This window comes from Miniopterus schreibersii (assembly GCF_964146895.1).
Source record: "Miniopterus schreibersii genome assembly, chromosome: 14".
Taxonomy (NCBI): domain Eukaryota; kingdom Metazoa; phylum Chordata; class Mammalia; order Chiroptera; family Miniopteridae; genus Miniopterus; species Miniopterus schreibersii.
In genome coordinates this window covers 37,435,699-37,458,521 of record NC_138114.1, presented here as the reverse complement: position 1 = coordinate 37,458,521, position 22,823 = coordinate 37,435,699, and the positions used below count along the sequence as shown (strand labels likewise).

The 22,823-nt window shown below is 46.4% G+C and overlaps 2 protein-coding genes across 18 annotated transcripts in view; one reads left to right on the top strand and one right to left on the bottom strand.

Moving 5' to 3' along the window:
• The window catches only part of MMS19 (MMS19 homolog, cytosolic iron-sulfur assembly component), a 28,757-nt gene extending 16,133 nt beyond the window's left edge, over positions 1–12,624 (top strand). For 2 of the 6 annotated variants that reach the window (XM_081158803.1, XM_081158806.1), the window contains 23 exons: positions 3,135–3,221; positions 3,650–3,724; positions 4,117–4,194; positions 4,737–4,875; positions 5,124–5,278; positions 5,655–5,733; positions 5,972–6,097; positions 6,294–6,375; positions 6,676–6,773; positions 6,877–7,026; positions 7,659–7,814; positions 8,628–8,727; positions 9,223–9,325; positions 9,462–9,530; positions 9,752–9,878; positions 10,326–10,426; positions 10,575–10,631; positions 10,775–10,961; positions 11,279–11,361; positions 11,489–11,653; positions 11,733–11,792; positions 12,059–12,159; positions 12,240–12,624. In XM_081158803.1, the coding sequence (XP_081014929.1) occupies positions 3,135–3,221; positions 3,650–3,724; positions 4,117–4,194; positions 4,737–4,875; positions 5,124–5,278; positions 5,655–5,733; positions 5,972–6,097; positions 6,294–6,375; positions 6,676–6,773; positions 6,877–7,026; positions 7,659–7,814; positions 8,628–8,727; positions 9,223–9,325; positions 9,462–9,530; positions 9,752–9,878; positions 10,326–10,426; positions 10,575–10,631; positions 10,775–10,961; positions 11,279–11,361; positions 11,489–11,653; positions 11,733–11,792; positions 12,059–12,159; positions 12,240–12,267 (2,406 nt within the window). In that variant the 3' untranslated portion in view covers positions 12,268–12,624. Of the gene's footprint in view, positions 1–3,134; positions 3,222–3,649; positions 3,725–3,900; positions 3,970–4,116; positions 4,195–4,736; positions 4,876–5,123; positions 5,279–5,654; positions 5,734–5,971; positions 6,098–6,293; positions 6,376–6,672; positions 6,774–6,876; positions 7,027–7,658; positions 7,815–8,627; positions 8,728–9,222; positions 9,326–9,461; positions 9,531–9,751; positions 9,879–10,325; positions 10,427–10,574; positions 10,632–10,774; positions 10,962–11,278; positions 11,362–11,488; positions 11,654–11,732; positions 11,793–12,058; positions 12,160–12,239 lie in introns of those variants that run through there. The other 4 variants (XM_081158802.1, XM_081158805.1, XM_081158804.1 and 1 more) reach the window with 3 other exon arrangements.
• A 102-nt stretch (positions 12,625–12,726) lies between these two features.
• Positions 12,727–22,712, bottom strand: ZDHHC16 (zDHHC palmitoyltransferase 16). 12 transcript variants are annotated; one of them, XM_081158813.1, is made up of 12 exons: positions 22,630–22,678; positions 22,215–22,444; positions 18,830–19,077; positions 18,477–18,671; positions 18,239–18,327; positions 17,824–17,852; positions 16,840–16,973; positions 16,654–16,701; positions 15,726–15,811; positions 14,682–14,805; positions 14,401–14,471; positions 12,876–13,447 (listed from the first exon to the last, which is right to left on the bottom strand). In XM_081158813.1, the coding sequence occupies exons 3-12, from the start codon at positions 19,070–19,072 to the stop codon at positions 13,333–13,335; spliced, it is 1,134 nt and encodes a 377-aa protein (XP_081014939.1). In that variant the 5' UTR covers positions 19,073–19,077; positions 22,215–22,444; positions 22,630–22,678; the 3' UTR covers positions 12,876–13,332. The 12 variants fall into 12 exon arrangements, with proteins under 12 accessions (XP_081014935.1, XP_081014942.1, XP_081014941.1 ...); XM_081158812.1 differs by having other exon boundaries at positions 22,596–22,654; XM_081158816.1 differs by lacking the exon at positions 16,654–16,701 and having other exon boundaries at positions 12,875–13,447.
• Between the last annotated feature and the right edge of the window lie 111 nt (positions 22,713–22,823).

Sequence of the window (22,823 nt, the reverse complement as noted above, 5' to 3'; positions counted from 1 at the left end):
GCCTTTAAAATTACAGAGCCATCTTTGCCATAGGGAATTTCTTACCACCTTTTTCCAGTTGACATCATGTTGCTTGGGGCCACCTCTCTCCTGAAATTCATTTCATTTCTTTTATAATCAGTATCACTATCCCCAACTCAGAACGTGTGTCTTTGAAATCTTGAAAGCTCTTGGTTAGGCTACCAGGTTTCTCTGGTTTTGCTTTGTTTTATTTTGTGTTTGTTTTGGAAAGATAATACATTCACATGATTCAAAATCCAAAAGGTAAAAAAAATCTACCTTTCATCAAGTGTCTTTCTCCATTATCAACCACTTTTATCAGTTATGTCTGTACAGAGCTTTGTTCATCCATATGCAAATATTTTATGCTCCCCTCCCCCCAAAATGGTTGTGTGTGTATACATACATACATATACACATACATATACACTTTTCCTGTATTTTGCCTTTTTGGAAAATATTCTATATCATTATATAAATTAGCTCTTTGTTCTTTATGGTTGTGTAACATTCCTTTGCATGGAAGTACTAAATTAATTTCACTAGTCCTCTACGGGATTAAGGTTGGTTGCTAATCTTTTGCTGTTAGAAGCAATGCTGCAATTTACATATCCTGTACATGTATCATTTCACATATGTATGGGTATAACAGTAGGATAAATTCCTAAAAGTGGAATTGTTAGAATATATGCATTTATAATTGAGGGCAAAGAAGAGTATGTCATTCATTTTCTTGAAAGGTAATACAAATGGGCATGATCACACATTTAAAGTATAGAGAATTAAGCCACTTGATACCCTTTTACAGCCACCACACATTTTCCCTTTAGAGGTAATCACTGATCCCAACAGTTTATATATTTTCTCCGAGATATTCTAGGCAAAACAAGGTTATAGATAATAATAGGAGAATTTCTCTCCTTGGAGGAGATTTCTGTGTGTTCTGCACTGCAGTATATGGGAAACAGAAAACTCTTGTCAAATAAAATGGAGACAACTGGCTTTTAGTGTAACTAATTGTGTTAGAAATATTCTTTAAGGTCTTATCAACCCATTTTGGCCATATGCCATCATCATAGTGGATCACATCAGTATAAGTAACAGTTCCTTTGACTCACTATACCTGTATGCTCACTCTAGAGCAGGGGTTGGCAAACTTTTTCTATAAAGGACCAAATAATGTCTATTTTAGACTCTGCAGGCCATCTGGTCTCTGTTGCAACTCCTCAACTCTGCTGTTCTAGCACAGATACAATCACAAATATGGTACAGTGGCTGTATTGCAATAAACCTTAATTTATGGGGTCAGTAATATTGCGATAACTATGTATGGTACCAGGTGGGTACTGGAAATATTGGGGTAAAGTATATGATTGTCTAACCACTATGCTGTATACCTAAAACCAAATCAAAATAATATTGAAAGTAAACTAAATTGGAAAATAAAAAAACTTTAAAAACTTAATTTATGGACATAGGAATTTAAATTCCATATAATTTCATGTCACAAATATTATTATTTTTCAACCTTTTAAAAATATGGAACTATACTTAACTTGGCCACACACTCTCAACTAGTTGCTTCCTAATCCTAATACAGAGTAGATATTGAATCTTCCCTCACCATCATCCTAGGGATTCCTTTATTCTTTTTCTTGGATCAGATTTCCTATTTTATATATGCCTCATTTTATGGTTTACTCCCTCATTTTGGTGGTGTGCCTCCTTTGTTAGCTTCCTGAGAAAGTATATAAAAAAGAGAAACTTTTTTAGATTTTTGTAAATCTAAAATGTCTTCATTCTTTCTTCCTACTTTTTAATAGTATGGGTATAAAATTCAAGAATGGAGATTCTTTTCCCCCAAGATTTTGGAGGCATTTGTGCATTTACCTGTAGGTTTTAGTTCCTTGGAGAATTCTAAATTCCTTCTGATTTGTAAACTTTTGTATTTACTTCTCCTCCTTTCTGGAAGCCTTTAAGTTTGATTTTGCTGCCAATATATTGAAATTTTACAATGATGTGCCTTACCATGGGTCTGTTTTCATGCATTGTATTGAGTACTTGGTAGGCCCTATCAATCTGGAAATTCATGTCCTTTAGTCCTGGGAAGTTTTCTTGCATTTCTTCCCCTCTGTTTTCTCTCTTTCTTCTTTTTGGAACTCCTATTAATCTTTTGTTAGACCTCTGAATCTCTTACCTTTTCTTTCATATTTTCTACCTCTATCTTTTTGTTACTCTATGAGAGAATTCTGCAATTCCAGAGGCACCTGGTACTGCCAGTTGCTAAGCTTTCCCAGGAATGTTTATGGGTGGTTATTCAGCTTCTCCCAAGGCTACTGAGGGATTCTGGGTTTTTGGCTCTGCTAAGTCATTTTCTTCTTACCCATCTGTTTTTCAGCTTCTAAAATTTTGTTGCTAATGTCTCTTTTCCTGTTCTCTTCAACCTTTAACTTGATGTCATTAAAAAAAAACAACCCTTTAACTGTATTTTTCATGGGGTTTCTAAAGAAGAAAAGGAAAAAAAATCTGGTGCATGTTTTCAGTCTGCTGTCTTGATTCAGAAACCATCAATTATTTTTATATTGCCAGAATTACAGCTTTTTATAAGGGTAAAAAAAAATAAATAGAAATGTCCATCAAAGCGGGATTTTTTAAATAAATTGTGGCTCAACCACACAATAGAACAGTATCAGCCACTAAAACTAATACTGTGAAAGAATAATTTAATACCATGGAATTAATGTTCATAATGTGTTCAGTGAAAAAGTAAATTATAAATGATATGTACAAAACAACCACATTTTCTAAAATTATATATTTTAAAGGGAAACAGTGTCTACTAACAAATAGTCATAATATATATACAGAGAAGAAAGTAATGCACCAGAAAATTGATGCTTATCTCTGAGTGGTGAGATGACAGATCAGATAGAAACTCTGTGATCAGATAGAAAATAAATGCCCCAAAGACAGACATTCCCAAGGAACACGTAAGAGCGAGCATGTCTTCCTACTAGAGCCTATGTCATACTGTTCTACCAAATTGGGTGTAAATATCACCGTTCTTTGGGTTGTCAGGTTTAAGCCTGTGTCCAAAGACTTATACAAACCCATGGCCCTTCTCCCTTCTCCAGCCACCTAATGATCCTCATGGTATCCAGAGAGAAGATCTCATCCTGAGTCTCCGAGCTGTGCTGGCTTCCACACCGCGATTTGCTGAGGTAGGTCTAGCCACAGTTAGGGTATGTAGCCTCAGTCCACAGGAGGCTCTGAAGAAAGAACAGTGAAAGCATGGGGAAAAAGAAAGATCCAGTATACATTTTAAGGTATGACATCCTGAAAGTGTCCTCAGGCTTGTGTGGCAAGTATCTTCAGACCTTCAATGTTGAAAACAACCATCTCTTCTTTAAAATAGTAATCCAGTTCCTATCTAGTGCTGTCTTTTAAAGTCCTATAGATTTTCAGGTAATGGGGGGGTCTGGCTTCATCTGGACAGGAAGGTTGGCTGAAAGCCACAACTCCTTACCCAAGAATAGTTCCTTGGTATAGCACCTGCCCCTGGGGACTGGTGGCAGTAAGGACATGGTTGGCGTTGGTATGGATGCAACACTACCTATCTCAGACTTCAGTTCTTCTTTCTCTCCCACAGTTCCTGCTGCCTCTGCTGATTGAGAAGGTGGATTCTGAGATTCTGAGTGCTAAGCTGGATTCTCTGCAGACTCTGGTGATTTTTCTTCTTCCAGGGTCCAGCTGCCTTTAGACAAATTAGGGGTGCTAAAGGATTGTAGATTATTGGAGAGCCAGGGAACAGTTCAGTGGGCCTCAAAAGAGGGATACCAGGATCTGGGCCTACATGTTGACATTTATAAAGGCCCCAGCTGCATATTGTCTTGTCCTGTAGTAACTGAGTGGCCACCAAGGAAAGGCTGACCAGGGCTCCTTCTTGATGCTTGTTTTTCATCAGTGAGGGTGAGCACCTATTTTTCTTGCCCTGGGTATTACTACTATAAAATCCTTCTGAGAGCCAGGCTTCTTTAGATGCCATTATGCTGAGGTATTTGCATGTCTTACGAAATGTGAGTGTGTAGATAGCTGATACCTGCACTTTGTTGGCAGAATGCTTGCTGTGCTGTGTACGGACAGAAGGAACTGAAGGACTTCCTCCCCAGTCTTTGGGCTTCTATCCGCAGAGAGGTGAGTGTTACTTAGATGAACTCACTACTTTTAACTCTCAGTGTCAGGCATCGGGGAAATAATGTACCCTGTGCTCTTCCATCTGTTGCTATGCCTGGGTATTCAAGCAAGCAATGAGGCATACTTCTAGTCTAATTACAAGGGAGAGCATCCCTATGTGAGGTTCAGCTACTTGGTGGTGGCACTTGATCGATCACCTTTTCACAGTGCCCACCTCATGTCCTTCCATGATAAGGAGCATAGTCATGGTGCCTATGCCACCATGCTTAATAGAAGGAGAGGGAAGAGACATAAGATAAGGGATCCCAATGATGGCTCACAGTTGGCATTCTCTTTCTCAAAAAGTATGTGTATGAATCCCAGTGGGGCTAAGGACTTGGTGAGAGTACACCAATTAAGAAGAAACTCATTGGAGGGGTTAATTTCCATTGCTGTGCCCTAAAGGTTCTTAACCCACACCCCCCAAGGAAACGGGCAGTGGGTGGGTGGGGTCTCACTTGGTGCAGGCTCACCTCAGTAGCCATGGGATCCCTCCCTCACAGGTGTTCCAGACGGCAAGTGAGCGGGTGGAGGCCGAGGGCCTGGCAGCACTCCACTCCCTGACTGCTTGTCTGTCTCGTTGTGTGCTGAGGGCTGATGCTGAAGACCTCCTTGACTTCTTCCTTAGCAACATTCTGCAGGGTAACAGGGCCCTGGAAGCCAGAAAGGGGAGTGAGGGCGGTAGAGAGATTCCTTAAGGGCCAGGGACCTTTCATGTGTAGCCCCACCATGTTCAGTGATTAGGGGGCTAGAACCCTACTTTGAATTAAAAAAAAAAATTCAATGTAACTGCTAACTGTCCCTGGTTGCAGTCTCCAACATTGATGGACTGCAGAGGAAGCAGGCAACATTCGGCCTACTCCCAGGTATGTAATGCGCTGCCTCTCTAGACTGCAGGCACCATCTGTGTGAACCGGACATGAAACTGGTGTGGCCTAGTGCCAAACTGTTGCAGGCAGCTGCAGGTGCATCTGCCCGGGCCTGTGACCACATCACCAGCAACGTACTGCCTTTGCTGCTGGAACAGTTCCACAAGCACAGTCAGGTAAGGGAGCATGGTCTTTTGAGGAAATGATGGGACCCCTTGCTAGGAGCCCTTTCTCACAGAGAGAGCTAAGCGTTGAGCTTATGCCCAGATAGTAGTTTCTGGGTTTTGCTTCTGTTAGCTGCTGCTGGTTCCCTTGTTTACTCTTTTCCTGACACGTAAAAGAATAATTCACCTCGCTTCCAGAGTAGCAGGACTGAAATCCTTTAACATACAGGGTGGGGCAAAAGTAGGCTTACAGTTGTTCATAAGGAAAATAATACAATAATTAATAAATAATAACACAAGAATAAACTATTTCAAACACTCACAACTGTAAACCTACTTTTGCCCCACCCTGTATTCTTTGACTCTAACATCCCTTAAAACATTATAGAGCAACCAGCGGCGGACAATCCTTGAAATGATCCTGGGTTTCTTGAAGCTGCAACAGAAATGGAGCTATGAAGACAAAGGTGAGGTCACCTCCAGATCAAGCAGAGTCCCATGGATTAGTAGTCTAGAACAGTGGACCTGTCGTTCTGAGGTTGTAGCATAAAAAAAACACTTAACAGCTGAGACCTGTTTTGTTTTGTTTTTCCCCAGTGTACTTCCTGGACACTCAGTGGATTAAGCTCTTTAAATCTGCCCTGAATTGTCTTTGCATTACTGCTGAGTCAGGGCTTCCCTCTAACCTGGACTCTCTCTCCCTAGGTGAAAGGCCTCTGAGTGGCTTCAAGGACCAGCTGTGCTCACTGGTGTTCATGGCCCTGGCAGACCCCAACACCCACCTTCAGCTTGTTGGCATCCGTACTCTCACTGTCTTGGGTGCCCAGCCAGGTACACTTAAGAGAAAGAGAAAAGATAAGGGTATTGATCCCTTTCTTGTGATTTTTTTATCTTAAGTGAAAAGAAGTCTTAATTCTCTGGTTCTCACTAAAACCCTGGTTGACTTGGGATTTCTAATGGGACTTTTGGAAGGGCTGTGGTGGCTGCAGGGGAAGAAAGATGTGGTTCGTGTTCCCTTCTAACACAGATCTCCTGTCTTCTGGGGACTTGGAGCTGGCAGTGGGTCACCTATACAGACTGAGTTTCTTGGAGGAGGATTCCCAGAGTTGGTGAGAATCTAAAGAGCGAGATAGAGCAGGCTGTTTCAGGGCTCTGTGCTTCCCACCCTTGGCTCTCCTTAGGGGAGGTGGGCCTTGTGCTTAGATCTTTGTGGCCAAGTGGTTGGAGATGTGGGACTGCTCTCTTTTCTTGGGCATTAAGAAATCCTGTCCAACTAAGTACTTGAGTTCTCCTCTTCAACAAGGTGGCCTCAGGAGACCATACTCCTGAATCTACCTAATGGCGGGCCTAGGCAAGGGAACGGTGGACCAAGGCTCAACTAATGCTCATCTGCCCTCTGTCCCCAGCAGGGTGGCAGCATTGGAAGCATCAGGAACCCTGGCCACTCTTTACCCTGTGGCCTTCAGCAGCCACCTAGTGCCCAAGCTTGCTGAGGAGCTGTGTGGGGGTATGTGTCTTTCATCTTCTGTGGCCTGCCCCTTCCCAGGGAGTCTTGAGAGCCTTCATGCTTGCCATCACACAGTGAAACCTTGTCTTCTGGGTGCTTTCAGAGGAGTCAGATTTGGCTGGAGGGGATGGGTCCACCAAGTGCTCCCGGCATCTGCGCTGTCTACAAGCCTTGTCGGCTATATCAACACATCCCAGCATTGTCAAGGAGACCCTGCCTCTGTTGCTGCAGCATCTCTGCCAGATGAACAAAGGTAACTACCAGGAATGATCATCAAGGAGCTGGGCCGAATGGGCAGCTGTAGTCAAGTTTGGAGCTGATGCCTCTAAGGCAGTCATTACAATGGTGGCTGTACGGAGGTCACGTGGAAACTTAAAATAAAATACTGATGCCTGGCCTCACTTAGTCCAACTAAATCAGTCTGTGAGGAAGGATGGGACTTGGGCAACAGTAATTATTAAGAGTGCCCAGGTGATTTTACTATGGAGCCAGAATTGATAAGTACCACTGTAAGGCCATGCTACTCAAAATATGGTCCAGGGGATCGCGGTTCGATTCCCAGTCAGGGCACATGCCTGGGTTGTGGGCTTGATCCCCAGTTGGGGGTGTGCAGGAGGCAGCCAATCGATGATCCTCTCTCATCATTGATGTTTCTGTCTCTCCCTTCTCCTTCCTGTCTCTGAATCAATAAAAACATTTAGATATATTCCATCAGCCCAGCTGGTATGGCTTAGTGGTTGAGCATCCAAAAGAATAAAATGACTTGGCTCTTTAATAAGACACTCCTGGTCACTCACCTTTGATTGTTCTTTCCATCTGCTCTATCTGAAATACGTAGAAGTGCTTTTAGGAAAATCTTACAGACAATACTTTCTCACCACACAGGGAATGTGGTTGCAGGACCAAGTGAAGTTATTGCTGTCTGTCAGAGCCTCCAGCGGGTGGCAGAAAAATGCCAGCTGGACCCTGAAAGCTGCTGGTATTTCCACCAGACAGCTATACCTTGCCTGCTTGCCTTGGCTGTGCAGGCTTCCATGCCAGGTAACTTTCTCCACCTCACCTACCCCTCCTCTAGACTTTGGCCTTCCACTACTGTTGAACAGCACTGCCACCCTCAGGTTTTCACTGGTACTGCATTTTGTACCAGCAGAGGCTTATTTTAAGATTTCACTTCAAGCAAAGGGTGCTAGCCTTGCCAGTTGCAGGAACCAAAATCCATTCATGTTAGCAATGCTCAAAAGGATGCACCTCTTTTTGCTGTTTGTTATGTAATTAGTTTAGTTAGAATTCTGCTCTGGAGTTAAGTAAACCTGGTTGGGTTTCATCTTCAGCTCCATCACTCATTTAGGTAAAGATATTTAGCCTTTCTAAGCCTGTTTCCTCACTTATTAGGGGGGAGATAAGAGAAATATCTATATTACAGGGCAATTGCTAAGGATTAAGTAAGATAATGCATAGTAACTCGCAACACAGTAATGTATGTAGTAGGTATCATGTAGCTCGATATATGCTAGCTGCTATCATAATGAGTGTATTATAAATCCATGTTAAGTTTTTGTAAAGGCTAACATAACTATTTCTGATGTTAAGAATATTCATATTAGCTGGCCTTATTTTCCACTGTTGCCCAGTCTAAGGACTGCACAAAATTCTCGAGAGCTCTCTGTGGCCCACATTAAACTTCTCCTGCTTTGGTGCCTTGATGGCTCTGTTCCACAGCATTACTGCAGGACAAGTTAGAAACCACTGCTGGTGTGACTAGACTCCAGCCTCAGTCATGACAACAGGACCTAATCATCTAAACCATAGTCATGGCCTTATGATTTTGTGTGTGTGTGTGTGTTGATTTTGCAGAGAAGGAGCATTCAGTTATGAGAAAAGTGCTGTTGGAGGATGAGGTCTTGGCTGCCATGGTGTCTGTCATTGGCACTGCCACCACCCACTTAAGCCCTGAGTGAGTATAATCATGGATGTGACTTGATCCGAGGGAGGATAGAAATCTTGGGAAGCAGAAGCAGGTAGCTGCCTTCTGAGTTGTCCTTTTACCCACAATCAAATGTGGAGGCAGTTATTTGTCTTATAAGTTTTGCTGGCAAAGTCAGAGGAAGGGGCTTTTAGCAGCATGGACTGTGGGGTGGATGAGCCATGGCCTGATGGTTCTTAGCTGCAGATGTGCGTAAGAATCACCTGTGGAGCATTTTTAAATATACATTGGGTTCTCTTACTAGATTGTGAGCTCCAGAACAGGGATTTGCTCTGTCTGGCTTGCTGTTCTTATCACCAGGGCCTAGAATAGGAATGGTTCCTGGTGTATAATATGTGCTGAATTAATAATTATTGAATGTGTGAATGATCATGCTCAGACCCATTGACTCAGTGACTCTAATGGGAACTCCAGGGCTGCTTTATGACTCTGGCTTCTTGGTGATACCTAGTGCTCTACCCCTAGCTTAGCTGCCCAGAGTGTTGCGCACATTGTACCCCTGTTCTTGGATGGCAACATCTCCTTTCTGCCTGAAAACAGCTTCCCTTGCAGATTCCAGCCATTCCAGGTAAGGGTCTGATGGAATAGATCAGGTAGAATCCTGGGATTTGTCCTTCAAATTTCTAGAGCTAATCTGGGATGGTTATTGGAGCAGATAAGCCTATTGCTGGCATGGCAGGCTTGGTAAAGCTCTTCCTTTATAGGATGGCTCCTCAGGACAGAGGAGGCTGGTTGCACTGCTTATGGCCTTTGTCTGCTCCCTGCCTCGAACTGTAAGTGAACACGTTTGAGGAATACCCTAGTTTAACCCTGACAAGGGGAGGTGGATCCCAGGTGACTTCTGGGCTGAAATTTGTCACAGACTAAGCTGATCTACTTTCCCCACTGAAGAAAGTAGTTCTCATTCATCCTGGCCCCTGCTGCCACTTTCTTCTGGGTATCTCTTTGAGTTCAAGTGTTCTTTGGGTCCATTACATGACCAGGTTTTCTGTAGGTGGAAATCCCTCAGTTGAACCAACTCATGCGGGAGCTTTTAGAGCTGAGCTGCTGCCACAGCTGCCCCTTCTCCTCCACCGCCGCTGCCAAGTGCTTTGCAGGACTCCTCAACAAGCACCCTGCAGGTACTGGAAGGCTCCCTGACGAAACCTTGAAGTTCAGTCCGCATTCTTTTTTAAAAAGGAGCTTGCTAATACGTATAATAGGGTTTCCCAGGGGCCAGCCCTTGGGACAAGAGTTAAGACCAGAGTTGGACAAAGCATTACAGGACATAAGATGAGGGGGTACAAGCAGACTGCTGTGTCTAATCTGTCATCCTGCTCCCTACAGGGAGCTGCCAGGGATCTTTTTTATTGGAAGGAAACAACTGTTTTCAAATGCCAGCACCCCTGTGCTATGAGGATACCAGGCGCTCGCGCTGACATCTCAGAGTTGAGTGGGCAAAGCCCACAGCCAAGTGATATTGTTCCCTTCTGATGGCTCCTCAGGGAGCTCTGCACTGAAACGATTTATATCCTTCATTGTTAAAGGAGAAATATGTAGCCTTTGCATCAGCATTTCCTCCTTTTTAGGGCAACAGCTGGATGAATTCCTACAGCTGGCTGTGGACAAAGTAGAGGCTGGGCTGGGCTCTGGGCCCTATCGTAGTCAGGCCTTCACACTGCTTCTCTGGGTAAGGAGTCGGAATGGATTCTCTTTAAAAAGAGACAATTATGTCTGGTTAAGTAAAATTTCTCCATTTGACCTGGAACCATAAGCATGTTTCTCAGGGTTCTGGGCTTTGAGTGTCATGCCCTGACCATCCTCTTTTCTGATTACAGGTAACAAAGGCCCTAGTGCTCAGATATCATCCTCTCAGCTCCTGCCTTACAGACCGGGTAAGTCCTTTCTGGAGACAAGGGAACCTAGGACCTAAACTGGAATTTCCTGTTGATCCTATTCCTCCCAGAAATTACTTCCATCCTCCTCTTGGGTATTTAAGACTCTTCTCCCAATATACCTCAGAGGCTCTTTTTTCTAGCTCATGGGCCTCCTGAGTGATCCAGAACTAGGCCCAACAGCAGCTGATGGCTTCTCTCTGCTCATGTCTGACTGCACTGATGTATTGACTCGTGCTGGACATGCTGAAGTGCGGATCATGTTCCGCCAGCGCTTCTTCACAGATAATGTGCCTGCTTTGGTCCAGGGCTTCCATGCTGCTCCCCAAGGTAAGGAGTCTAAAAGAAAGCCCCCAAATTTATAGACCTCTCCTTTGCTCAGGCCTCATTCTGTAAAATAATTTAGGACCTCAGTGCTTCTTCAGAGCTATAGTGGGGTCTGTACCTAAAGGGCTAACCTTCCAGATTCTGTCCCACTCTTTTTCCTTGATGGGTACATCTTGCCTATTCTGAGCTTGAGGGGTTTTTTTGTTTGTTTTTTAACTTTTGTAGGTTCATGTCCGAGCTTCATCAGATTGGAGTTGAATTCTCAAGCTCTGTGTCTGAGCCCAGTTTCTCCCCTAAACTTTTCCATTTTTTTTTTACAGATGTGAAGCCAAATTACCTGAAAGGTCTGTCTCATGTACTTAACAGGCTGCCTAAGCCTGTGCTCTTACCAGAGCTGCCCACGGTAAGCCTTGCAGTCAGAGCCTCTAAAGCAAGAGACCAAGCCATTGTCCCCCAGCTGGGCTAGAGAGGGGAAGAAAAGCAGGCTTATCACATATATGGTCATCCCCACCTTTCCTGTGGCCCCTTAGCTGCTTTCCCTGCTGCTGGAGGCCCTGTCCTGCCCCGACTGTGTGGTACAGCTCTCCACCCTCAGCTGCCTTCAGCCTCTTCTGCTAGAAGCACCTCAAGTCATGAGTCTTCACGTTGATACCCTCGTTACCAAGTTCCTGAACCTCAGCTCTAGCCCTTCCATGGTACGTTGAGCCCCAGCAAGCTTTGGCATCTTTGGCTCCTTCTCGGGGCTCCCCTCACCTCCTTATGGTTGTGTTCCAGGCTGTCCGGATTGCCGCACTGCAGTGCATGCACGCACTCACTCGTCTGCCCACCCCTGTGGTGAGTACATCAGGTGTCCTTCTCTGGCCTGGGAACTTCTAATTTTGCCTTAGGCATAACTGGCCACCCTGCTATGTGACTGAGATATGAACTGCAAGGTACAGATAGGCAAGGATTTGCCTGAATACCCTATAATAGAATGGTCATCCTGCCATCTAGCATCCTCTGGAACCACTAGAAAATAGTATTCTATTAGTTGTAGAGTCAGAGAAGTGGCTCTTTTGGTTGCCTTGGTTAAACAGGCTAAGATTAACTCCTCTCCACAGCTGCTGCCGTACAAACCACAGGTGATCCGGGCCTTAGCCAAACCTCTGGATGACAAGAAGAGGCTGGTACGCAAGGAAGCAGTGTCAGCCAGGGGAGAATGGTGAGTTCCTAGGTCATGGGGAGAGAGGGGATTGAAATGAGCCTCACCACTAATGCTGCCAACATTCTTTCTGCCTACAGGTTTCTGCTGGGAAGCCCTGGCAGCTGAGCCCTCAGTCCTGGCTAGACTGTTCTGACAATCTAACCTGGAATTACTAACTATTGAGCCATCTTGCCAAGGCAGGGAGACCACTGGCCTCTGATTGCCTTTCCCACAGACACAGCATAAATGCTGGGCCTCCATTGCACAGCTGTACAAGGAAAAGGAGTCCTGATTTCTAATGGATTTGTGAAGTAACTGAGTGTAAGACTACTTGTGTTTGAAGAAAGATCTTAAGGCTCTTCCATATTTGTATGTCAGAAAAAGAGATATGCTGCTGAGGAATGAATGCAGATGAGTATGGCCCTGAGGACCAGGGATGGAGCATGTGTGTATATCTGCTGGAAAATAAAGATTTCTTTTGATAATGGGGCTGTCAGATATTCTCTTCCCACCCCTTGCCCCCCACCATGCCTCAGTAGCATGTAATCAGAAGCATCGCTGTATAAGCAAAAAGAACAGTAATAACAGATTAGCCAAGAATTCTTCAGGGCATACAATCCTTCAAGATAGAGCACAGGTAGCATGACCAGAACACCTACTCACTAGGCCTTGACCCTGACTTTCCCCGTTGCTGCCCTAAAGTAGTGGCAAAGAGTGAGAAGCTGCACATCTTTAAAAATCAAATACCTTTATTTTTGCTTCCTTCAGCATGTGAGAAGTGGCAGTGACCTCAGCAGTAGGCTTGGTATCTGCCCTGTTGAGAAGCCAGAATCTCAGCATGCCCATTCAGGTGTTTTCTCAGACAGCAAGTGGGAGAGGTGGTGGCCAGTTTCAGTGCTATAACCTGGAGGTTGGGGTCAGCACCCTGCAAGGTTGCTAGCTGCCTAATCTCCAGTCTGCGGCTGGAACTTCTGTTTGCCTGAGTAAAGGAACATCAGTCCTAAGATTTTTCCACATCGCGCCTTGCTTCTGCATTGGCCAGGAGATAGGTCCTTGAGTTGTCCCTGCGTGGTACCCTAAGGCAGACCCAGCAGCTGCTTTTGCTCAAGGATTCCGAGAAGCTATCTTGGAGGCCCTTGCGACAATGCAGGAAGCAGGATGATGCTCAAACTGTGGCTGACAGAATCCAGCTCACACTGCCATCACAGAGGCTGACTGAGCGGTCACCCAGGGAGGGGGGTCCCAGATTATTCCATTCCCGTGGGGCAGGTGACTGGAAGGTAACAGCACCCGAGTAAGCCAGTGCCTGCAAGAGAAGACAGAAATGTCTCTGAGTTCCAATGGTTCTTGGGCTTCCTGATCCTCATTCCTTAGTAAGGTACTTCAAGGTATCCTGAAGCTGCCTTGGCATTAATCACAAAGGAATAAAAGCCCTAATTTTGTCCATTAAATATGTCCTCTGGTGCCTTGAAGGCCTTTAGAGGTTTTGAGCTGAACGTCTAAGGGGCCACTGCAAGCACATGGACAGCCAGAAATGTAACGGGGATGGGAAAGGGAGGCAGGTAGGTACTATAGTCACCTTATTACTGCCTCAGTCACTGCAACTGGAAAAATGATTTTCCCATGTCTCAGGCGGAAGGAGCTAGCTTCATTTACTTCAGTCCAGAAATTATTGGCTTGAACTCCAGACACTCCCATAAAAATGAGAGGCAGTTGGTGGCCACCTTCCCTACCTAGAAGTACTTTCCTGAAAACAGCTTTCTTGGGATTTCATTGTGTCACCTCTAAGCCTCATCTGCTACTTAAACCGCAGTGTTGGCCTTATGCGCTGTTGGCTCAAATGAGCAATGATCTCTAGAATCCAGATCTGTGCTGTCCAATATGGTAGCCACTAGCCACATGCATTTTTGTGGAGGGTTTTTATTTTTTATTTATTGATTTGAGAAAGAGGGGAAAAACACTGACTTGTTCCACTTATCTATGCATTCATTGGTTGATCCTTGTATGTGCTGAGACCTAACTGCAACCTTAGTGTACTGGGACAACGGCTCTAACCAGCTAAGCTACCAGGCCAGGGCACATATGTGCCTTTTTAAATTAGTGAAAATTTAAATTAAAAATTCACATTAGCCACATTTCAAGTGCTCAGTAGCCACATGTAGCTGGCTAGTGGCTAATGTCTTAGACAGCATAGGTACAGAACACCTTTCCCATCATAGAGTCCTATCAGACAGCACTGGTCTAGGTATTTTACTTTACCTTCCTGTATCCACACCCAGGAATAACTTCCAGTTGTCCAAGCAGCCATAGTTGTAATGATTCCTAAACACCTAGGGCGAAAAAAACAAGTTTCTACCAACCCCTTTGACTTAATCCCCTTCTAATTTTCAACCCTAAGCCAAGCCAAGCCAAGGCTCAGCTAGGCAAGTTCTGGCTTTTTAGGCTGCCCGCCCTAGTTGGCCCTGACCATGGCCTGTTTACAGGATGGCAGGTTCAGTTACCCACCCAGCAACCCACCCCCAGTCCTCAGCCCTACTCACTCTGCCCTTGGCCTGTAGCCGACGTCTCTCCTTCTTGTTGATGTGCCTTTCAATACTAGTCTCACCTCGACTGATGAGAACAGCATGCCATACAGTTAGGGCACCCAGGGCCAGGGCCACAGAACTAAGAAAAGGGGTAAAGACTGGTGAGGAGCTTAGAGAGGGTTAGCAGCTATATCTGAAATTAAGCTGAGCGATGATGACTGGCTAAGGGACCTCTGCCTGTCTTTCTTATCTCCCAGCCTACACATCCCAGACAAACTTTTACTTAACCATATCTATAAAAAGCAATAATAATGCTCCAACATGGGCTAGGAATAAATTAATGTGGAAAGGAGAGGGAATAAGTCCGTATTCTAATAAAAATGTTCTGTATTTCTTAAAATACTCACACTTGAGCACCTGGGTTCAACTGAAGCATCAGCCTGCTCCACCCACGGAAGCATACTTTGCGAGAACCAATGGAAAGGAGCCTGAGCTGCTGGAACCCATTCCCTATGAATTCATGGCATGATAAGTGTTTTAAAAAAAAACACAAACCTCTGTACTGATAAAAATGTTTCTCTTAATTGGGTAGAAGGTGTGGTGTCCCTTCTCCCCAAAAAATGATTAAAGAAACCTTTGTGTCCTAAAAATAAAAATAATTAAAATACCCACACTTGAGAGACTGTAGAGGGAAGTAAAAGCACCAAGGGTTGGAATGGGATGGCACAAAATTCAGACTCTGCTCTACCATTCATTCCTAGCTGTGTATTATAGAACAAATCACTTCACCCCTCTAATTTTCAGTTTTCCTCATCTATAAAATGTAGCCACCTACTGTTTAGGTAGGAGTTTAACTTACCTTGGCACATAACAAACACTCAATGCCAGTATCCTTATGCTCCCTGCACCAAAATGCTGAAGAAAATTAAATGCTGACTTTGACAACCTAAATTAGACTAAGAAGAGCAGCAGTTCACACAGGGATGGGTCCCTGTGGGCACCCAAAAAGGTTTTTCTGAAGCTGCCCCTCTTAAGCTGTCAAAAAGGAGAGTTAGATACCTGCACAGGAACCAGAGGTAGACAAGACTCTTGTGAGTCATCCTTTCTCGGAAGGAGAAGGTGGGTGGTGGGGTCTGGTGATAAGTCTAGAAAAAGAAAACAGCAAAGTCTGGCTCATTTGCTGTGCTGGAATCCACCAGAGCCCCCAGCACCTTCAGGCAGGGAAGTGATCCAAGCCCAGGATGAAAAAATAATGGGTTAAGCCACAGAGTCAGGGTAGCAGCCAGATGGGTGGACCAAGCCCAGCAGCATCATGTGGACAAACACTGGGCAGAGCAGGTCTGAACAGGATGGCAAAGCACAGGAGGAGCCGACCCTGGGCCTTTAGATCTGACAACACAAATGGGGCTCCAGGGGAAGCCACTCCACTCCCCAGCTAGAATTCCTTCACCTTGTGGCTGCAATCCCCAAGAGAAGGAACCAGACCATACTCAGAATGGAATGATTGCAGCAGGGAGAACTATAAGCTACACTAAGGACTGAAAGGGCAGCAGAGGTGCAATCATTAGCCCAAGATCTGCTTGGAAAAGGGAGTCCCAAAAAGCCTGGGGAGAAGGGACGATACAGATGCCAACGCAGGCAGACCAGGAGCGAAGGACTGGCCAGCCTGACCTCTGTCCCCTGGAGCCCCAGTACACAGACTAACACAGACTCCTTGCTGCTCAGGCCATCACCAAGGCAGAGTCCTTGCTCAGCCCAAAGACGGTGATAATGGAATAGAGAGCCAAAAACTCACATACCAGGGACTTCCAACTTGCCCCCTAGGCCACTTAGTTTGCATGGCAGACAGCCTCCCAGAACACCCCTGATCCAGTCTCCAGCTGCCCCTCAACCAGTCTACAACTCCACCAGGTGGGCCCCGGTTGCCTCAGCAACTCTATACCCCCTGGCCTGAGCAGCAGGAGGCAGTGGAGTGGGGACCGCCCACCTGGTTGGCAACCGCCTGTAGTTTGTTCTTGTCGAGCTGTTTCATTTTCTAAGGGGATGGAAAACAGTGCTGGTTATACTCTCAGGCCTCTAGCATGGAGGTGCTACCAGCCCCACTCCTTAGGGACAGATTCCACACCCCAAAGTGCTCTCTAAGGAGAGGCCCGGCTCCTAACTATGGGCTCACCTCAATGGCAGCGTAAGCCTCCCGGAAAAGGTCCCAACTTCCGTAGCTGCAGTAGACACAGCCCAGAGTCATGAAAAAACAGAAAGAGAAGAAGTACCGATGGTTATAGTGGCCCACACAGTTGTTCAGCCAGGCTGGTGGGGAAAGGATTAAGGACAAGACAAAACAACTTTAGGGTGTGTCTGGGCCTCTCTCGTTCATCCTTGCTTTGTGATGACATCATCCAAGCCCAGGGCTTCCAGTCACCAAGAAATATTTTCCAAAGGCAGGAAAACATGGGACTTTCCAGAAGCTGATGTGAAAGTGAAGTGTTAAAGCTTTTCGAAGCCCTCACAAGTCCCACGAGGAAATCATGAAAATTGAAACCCACCATTAAAATGAATCTGCCAATACGTCAACCTACTGGGTTAACCAGACATCTGTATGGGACAGCAGAAGGGGACCAATGGTTCTATATGGATATCCAGTGGACAACCACTGAACCCCAAACATCTTTCCATCCAAAGGATGTCAGCATGACAGTCTACCAAAGGAAGAGCTGGCCCGGCCAGAGTGGCTCAGCGGTTGAGCATCAACCTATGATCCAGGAGATCGAGGTTCGATTCCCGGTCAGGGCACATGCCCTGGTTGCAGGCTCAGTCCCCAGTGGGGGGCGTGCAGCAGGCAGCCGATCAATGACTCATCATTGATGTTTCTCTCTCTCTCTCGCCCCCTCTCCCTGAAATAAAGATATTTTTTTTTAAAAAAGGAAGAGCTGTTGGAATAGATGCCTTGCTCCAAGGAGATCTGTCCCAGAGAGCCTGCAAGCTTCCTGCTTCCCCCAGGAGATGGCCAGCCCCCACAACTTCTCTTCCACTGACTTCTCATGAGCCCAATGTTCTCTGCAGGGTGATGCCAGAGGCTCAGGTTTGTGGCCCTTAGCCCTGTGCAGTGCTCTGAAGCTAAAGAAGGAGGCCTCAGGCAGAAGAGATAATAAAAGGATACGACAGTGATGATCCATCTTCAGCACACACCTGTGAGGGAGGGACACAGGCTCTGTTACGGTGGCCAAGGTTCTTGAGATGTCAGTGCCAATCCTTTCCTACAAGGACCAGCATCCTGCTGGGGTGGAAAGGGCACAGACTTTGAAGACAGCAGGCCTTGCTTTAAACCCTGTTGCATTGGCTACATGATACTAAACAAGGTAACTCCTCTCTCAGAACCTCAGTTTCTATAAGTGGTGATAATGCGTAACTCACAGGACCATCCTGAGGACCAGGGGTCATGACAGAGAGGGAACACTGTCTGGCACCTGATGGGTGCTTCATAAACATCTTATCAAACTCCAGGTCTAGGTTTTGCCCTAGGGCTACAGCCAAAGGGACTAGCTGGGTTCACAGAGAGCAAAGCCAAGACCCACCTGTTGCAGACACTGCAGTGGTGTGTTCGGGCTGGCTTGGGGTAGATGCACTTCTTACAGATAGAGACTGTTGCAATATCATTCCTGCCCTGTGCAAAGAGAGAAAAGCATCATGGCAACTGTGGCAGCACCAATTTCATACTTCAAAAGATACCAAGGCACTCACTCTCCCCACTCGTGGCACTGGCTCCCGAGGCCAGCAGCCCTCTGCCTCCCCCCACCGCCTGTGGAGACCCACCTGGGGTGGATATCCAGGTGGAGTGGTAATGGCCTGGTAGTAATGGAAGACGATGAGGATCAGATTCCAGTGACTATAGAAGAAATGCCAGCAGAGCCGTGGCACTGAGTAGGTTCGGAGGATGAGGGGTAGAACACACAGGTAGGCGATGGCCACAATGGAGCTGGTCAGCACAATCACCAGCACCACAAACACCTGCCAACACCAGTGAGGTCAGACGCAGTGAGAGAGCTTGCCAATGCCCAGAGTAACTCAGGAATATCCCTGGGGTAGGGGCTGGTGTGGGTCCATCAGACACATGTCCCTCTGCTACCCCAAAACATCCCTCTTCCTGCTCCCCAGCCATCACTCACCACCCCACACCAGCGGATCACGTTGTCCACCAGCCAGTAGATGGGCTCAAAGGCAGCATCGACAGCGGTGTCACTGCCCCCGAAGGAGTTGTAGAGCATGGAGCGCAGGCAGACCTTGCCATAGCGCCAGCGTTGTACCAGGCCCCGGAGCAGAGGGGGACAGCGGCGCCTGGAGCCCAGGAGCAGAAGCAGGCGCAGGCAGAGACGGGCGGGGCCCAGCAGCAGGCTCCGCTGGCCCCGCATGGCTCCTAGGAGAGCACACCATTGTGAGGGGCCAGCCTGGGTCCTGCCCCTCCCTAGCGTACCAGTGGGGAGGCCCCAAGCACCAGTTTAGAAGCAAAGACCTAAGACTGAGGCTCAGATGGACCAGTTACCAGCTGTGGACAGTAGCAAAGTCACTTCAATTCTCCACGGAATATGCGGTGCCACTGTCCCAACCAGACTATATGGGGTAGGGTCTAGAGGTTCTAATCAGGCAGAAATCATATTACACCACATGGTTACACAGCAAATCCATGACGATGCACACCTAAAGGGTCACAGTAAGGGGTGAAGGAGAGGCAGGCAGCTCCAAGACAAAGAAGGATCTTTGGAGTTGTCTGTAGACGGACCACTGGGTGGAGCACAGCCAACATGCACAAAGCTGCCCACTATGTCTCTGTGAGTGTGGCCACTGTAGCAGAGGGTCCCCAAGTCCCTGCCTGCCCTGACCCACTGACCTACCTCCTAAAAAACTGCTCTTCACCAAGGAACAGCCAGTGGGGAGGGTGAATGCATAGCATGTGGACCCTGCACCTGGATCCTCCCTGGTGCTGAGTCTTGGCAAAAGATACTCGTCCTTCCTTCTCCCTTTGGGCTGATGTTACAGGCCACCAGACCCAACCTGGTAGCATAAGAGTCCCTGTCTCCTGTAAGGACAGCTCAGCTACCCCTTGACATAAGATGCTTTGTCTCCAATTCCAGTCCCAGCACCACCCCAAGGATACAGAAGCCAAGACAACTTTGAGAATTCAAAGAATACCACCACAGACAGACAGACACTGGCAGTGGGAGTGGAGCCTCCATGCTGGCGGCTTATGATGACCACAAGGCCTGCCCTCCTGCTGAGCTCCCTGCGTCTTCTAGTTGAACATTCAAGAGCCTTATGTGCGCCAGCTGCCCTTAGCCCCAAGCTTCCCAAACAGCTTTAGCCTTTTGCACAGCTCCTCTGCAAGTGCCTTCAACTCCTTTATGTGTTTTCTACCTCATCCGACAGCCATGAAAGGTCAGCTGCCCAGGCAATACCCAGAACAGAAGACACAGATTCCTTCGATGATAGTTACATCAATTCTGCAGATTAAAGTCCTTACCAGAAAAGAAATTATCTGATTTTCCCCTAGAACTACTTTGTCCTCAGCAACTCCACTGACTTATTTAACAGGCGGCTCAAAAACCCAGCAGAAACTGGAGGAGGCTGCTCTACTATAGGGATGGTTTCAGTTCAGTAACTGGAGCAAGATACTCTCCTTGCGTCCTGGCTCATCAACATAAGAAGCCTTTCAAAGAAAACACTTAATTACCTCCTTCCACAAGCCCTACAGTGACCTAAGGGAAAAAGAAATCCAGCAGACAAGGCCAGCAAAGAAAGAAAAGAAAGACAATTCAGTAGGGACCTACTCTCTGCACCAGGATTAAGAAATGGTCATTCCCATATCACCTCCCAGGAGCTAGAGAACTAAGAGGCGGTGTAGAAAGGAGAAAAAGGAAGAGCTCAAACTTCCTACCTCCTTTGAACTGGACTCCCATTGTTTGGAACCACGATTTGGCTTAAAGCATCAATTTTCAAATAGTACATATAGCCACCACAATCAAATTTAAGAGTGGGACAAAACATTTTACCCCACAACAAATCCAAGTGACTATGGTTGTCCGTACCATTGTTTATTCCCTTACTATGACTAATGGAGAATTTCCTATTTGCTAAAATACAATAGTATGTATTAGCTTGCAAATAAGATGAATGCATTTCTCATCTTTATTAACATTAATTACATGCCATCTCTCCTGTCTACAAAAATACTTCCTTCTCAGATTCTCTACTTTTTGGATTGTTCTCAACCACCTCCAGGAAATGCCTACTTCAAGGACTAAACTAACTAACTTTTATCTGCCCCATAATTTAACTACTCAAAGTTCAATTCTGCCCTTAAGTGGTTCTCTGACCTTGGGCAAATCACCGAATCCTGCCTGAACTCAATTTCCCTATGTTCACATTCAATGAGGATAAATAAATGCTAAGGTCCCTTCTAGATCTAACCCTTTATGATTCCATATATACACTTGGTAAGGTATAAATGAGATGTTTATAACGTTTTTAGCACAATACCTGGCTCATGGAAGTGCTCAATAAATACGTGTTGAATGAATGACCTGGGATGCAGAAGTGGAGAGACTGGTCAGATGTCTGTCTGTCCTACGACTAATAGCAAGGGCATTCCTCCCAATGTGATAACGCTAAGTACGTGTCTGCTGCTATCATTCCTCATTGTTAGAATCGTAGCACTTAAGAGTTAGAAGGTGTTTTAGAAAACAATTTCAACCAGAAATCAACCCAAACATGTAAGCAGAAAGCTTGTACATGCAGAGAACCACAGATCAGATTTGAGTGAACAAAGTCTGAAGCTGAGCCTCCACTCATTTTAGCTAGCGGGCTTTGGGGGCTATGGGGAGGTCAGGGAAGAGATATGTAGTCCATGGGGCCACGACTGAACATACATTCATCTCAGGAAACTGAGGTAAAGCAGAACTCAAACAATTGGAGGGGCGGTGATCAGTGTGAACAGGGGAGGAAACGGAGCAAAGCACAACTTCACTATCATCCCAAGCACAAGCCCTGAACAGATTCCTCAGTAGTAGTAGCCACGGGTTATAATGACATCTGCCACAAGATTAGAGAGGATTGCAGGCCATGGAACTCTCCTCTTTCCAAGACTCTAAGACACCATCTGTTTCCAAAGGGGAAAATGGATTGGGGGGGGGGGGCGTCGTACACAGGGAAAGACGGATTTCAAAGCCACCAGAAGGCAAAGGAAACTGCGATGAAAGTCTTGGTAAACTTCACCAGACAAAGATACTGCTCTCAGGATGTTTGCAATCTCAAGCAGCAGGTGTCAATCATCAATAAGAGCAGCATTTTAAAATATTCATGTGCAGACTTCCCTTCCAGACTAAAATTGGTGGGAACAGAAAAAGTTAAGGATAGGATCCAGCTCTTGAGAGGATCCCACTGTGATAGGAAGCTGCAGTTATAAAAACCAGGAAAATGTTTTATTTCTAAGTGAGGGTGACATGGTCAAAGTACGACGGACTGGAAGTAAAAAAACTCAGGTTCCGGTTTGGGCTCTACCTTAAACTATCTTTGAGACACTGGACAATTCAAATCTTATCTCTGGATCTGAGTTTGCAAATCTGTGAAATGGGCGAAATGGGTCGGTTGGTTTCCTTCCAGCTTCGCAAGTTACGGCTGCCCGGAAAGTGCATTCTCCCCGACTAGAGGAGCGCGCGGACTTGCAGGGCTCGGCAGGGAGACAGCAGGAAACCCGGGCTCACGACAAGGCCCCGGAACTGGGCCCGACCCTAGAAAAAGAGACAGGACTGAGGACAAAGGCCTGCCAGCTTACCTGCGTCCTGCCGACTCCCCAGTCAGCCGAGTGGAGCCCGCAGCCTCAGCTCACTGCCACCCCCTCCAGCTCAGGGCCCCGGGCCCGCACAGCTCAACCCAACCAACCATGCCCCACAGCCCGCACAGCCTGCATGCAGACCCGTAACCGCCGCCAGCCCATCCTCAAGCACAGACGCAAGCGCAAGTACAGGCGTCTTGGAGCCCCGCCCCCGGGTTCGCCCCGGGCAATCTGGGACTAGTAGTTCACCTCTAGAGAAAGGTGCTGAGGTGGTCACGTGATAACCCCACCAATCGGCGAGCTTCTTATTGAGGCACCGCCTGGATTTGGGCCAA

Coding starts and splice junctions, on each gene's coding strand:
- ZDHHC16 (XM_081158813.1), bottom strand. CDS start 19,072: ATGCGGGGCCAGCGGAGCCTGCTGCTGGGCCCCGCCCGTCTCTGCCTG. Junction 18,328..18,476: donor CACCTGGATATCCACCCCAG/GTGGGTCTCCAC, acceptor CTCTTTGCACAG/GGCAGGAATGATATTGCAAC. Junction 14,472..14,681: donor GGCTACAGGCCAAGGGCAGA/GTGAGTAGGGCT, acceptor TTTTCGCCCTAG/GTGTTTAGGAATCATTACAA.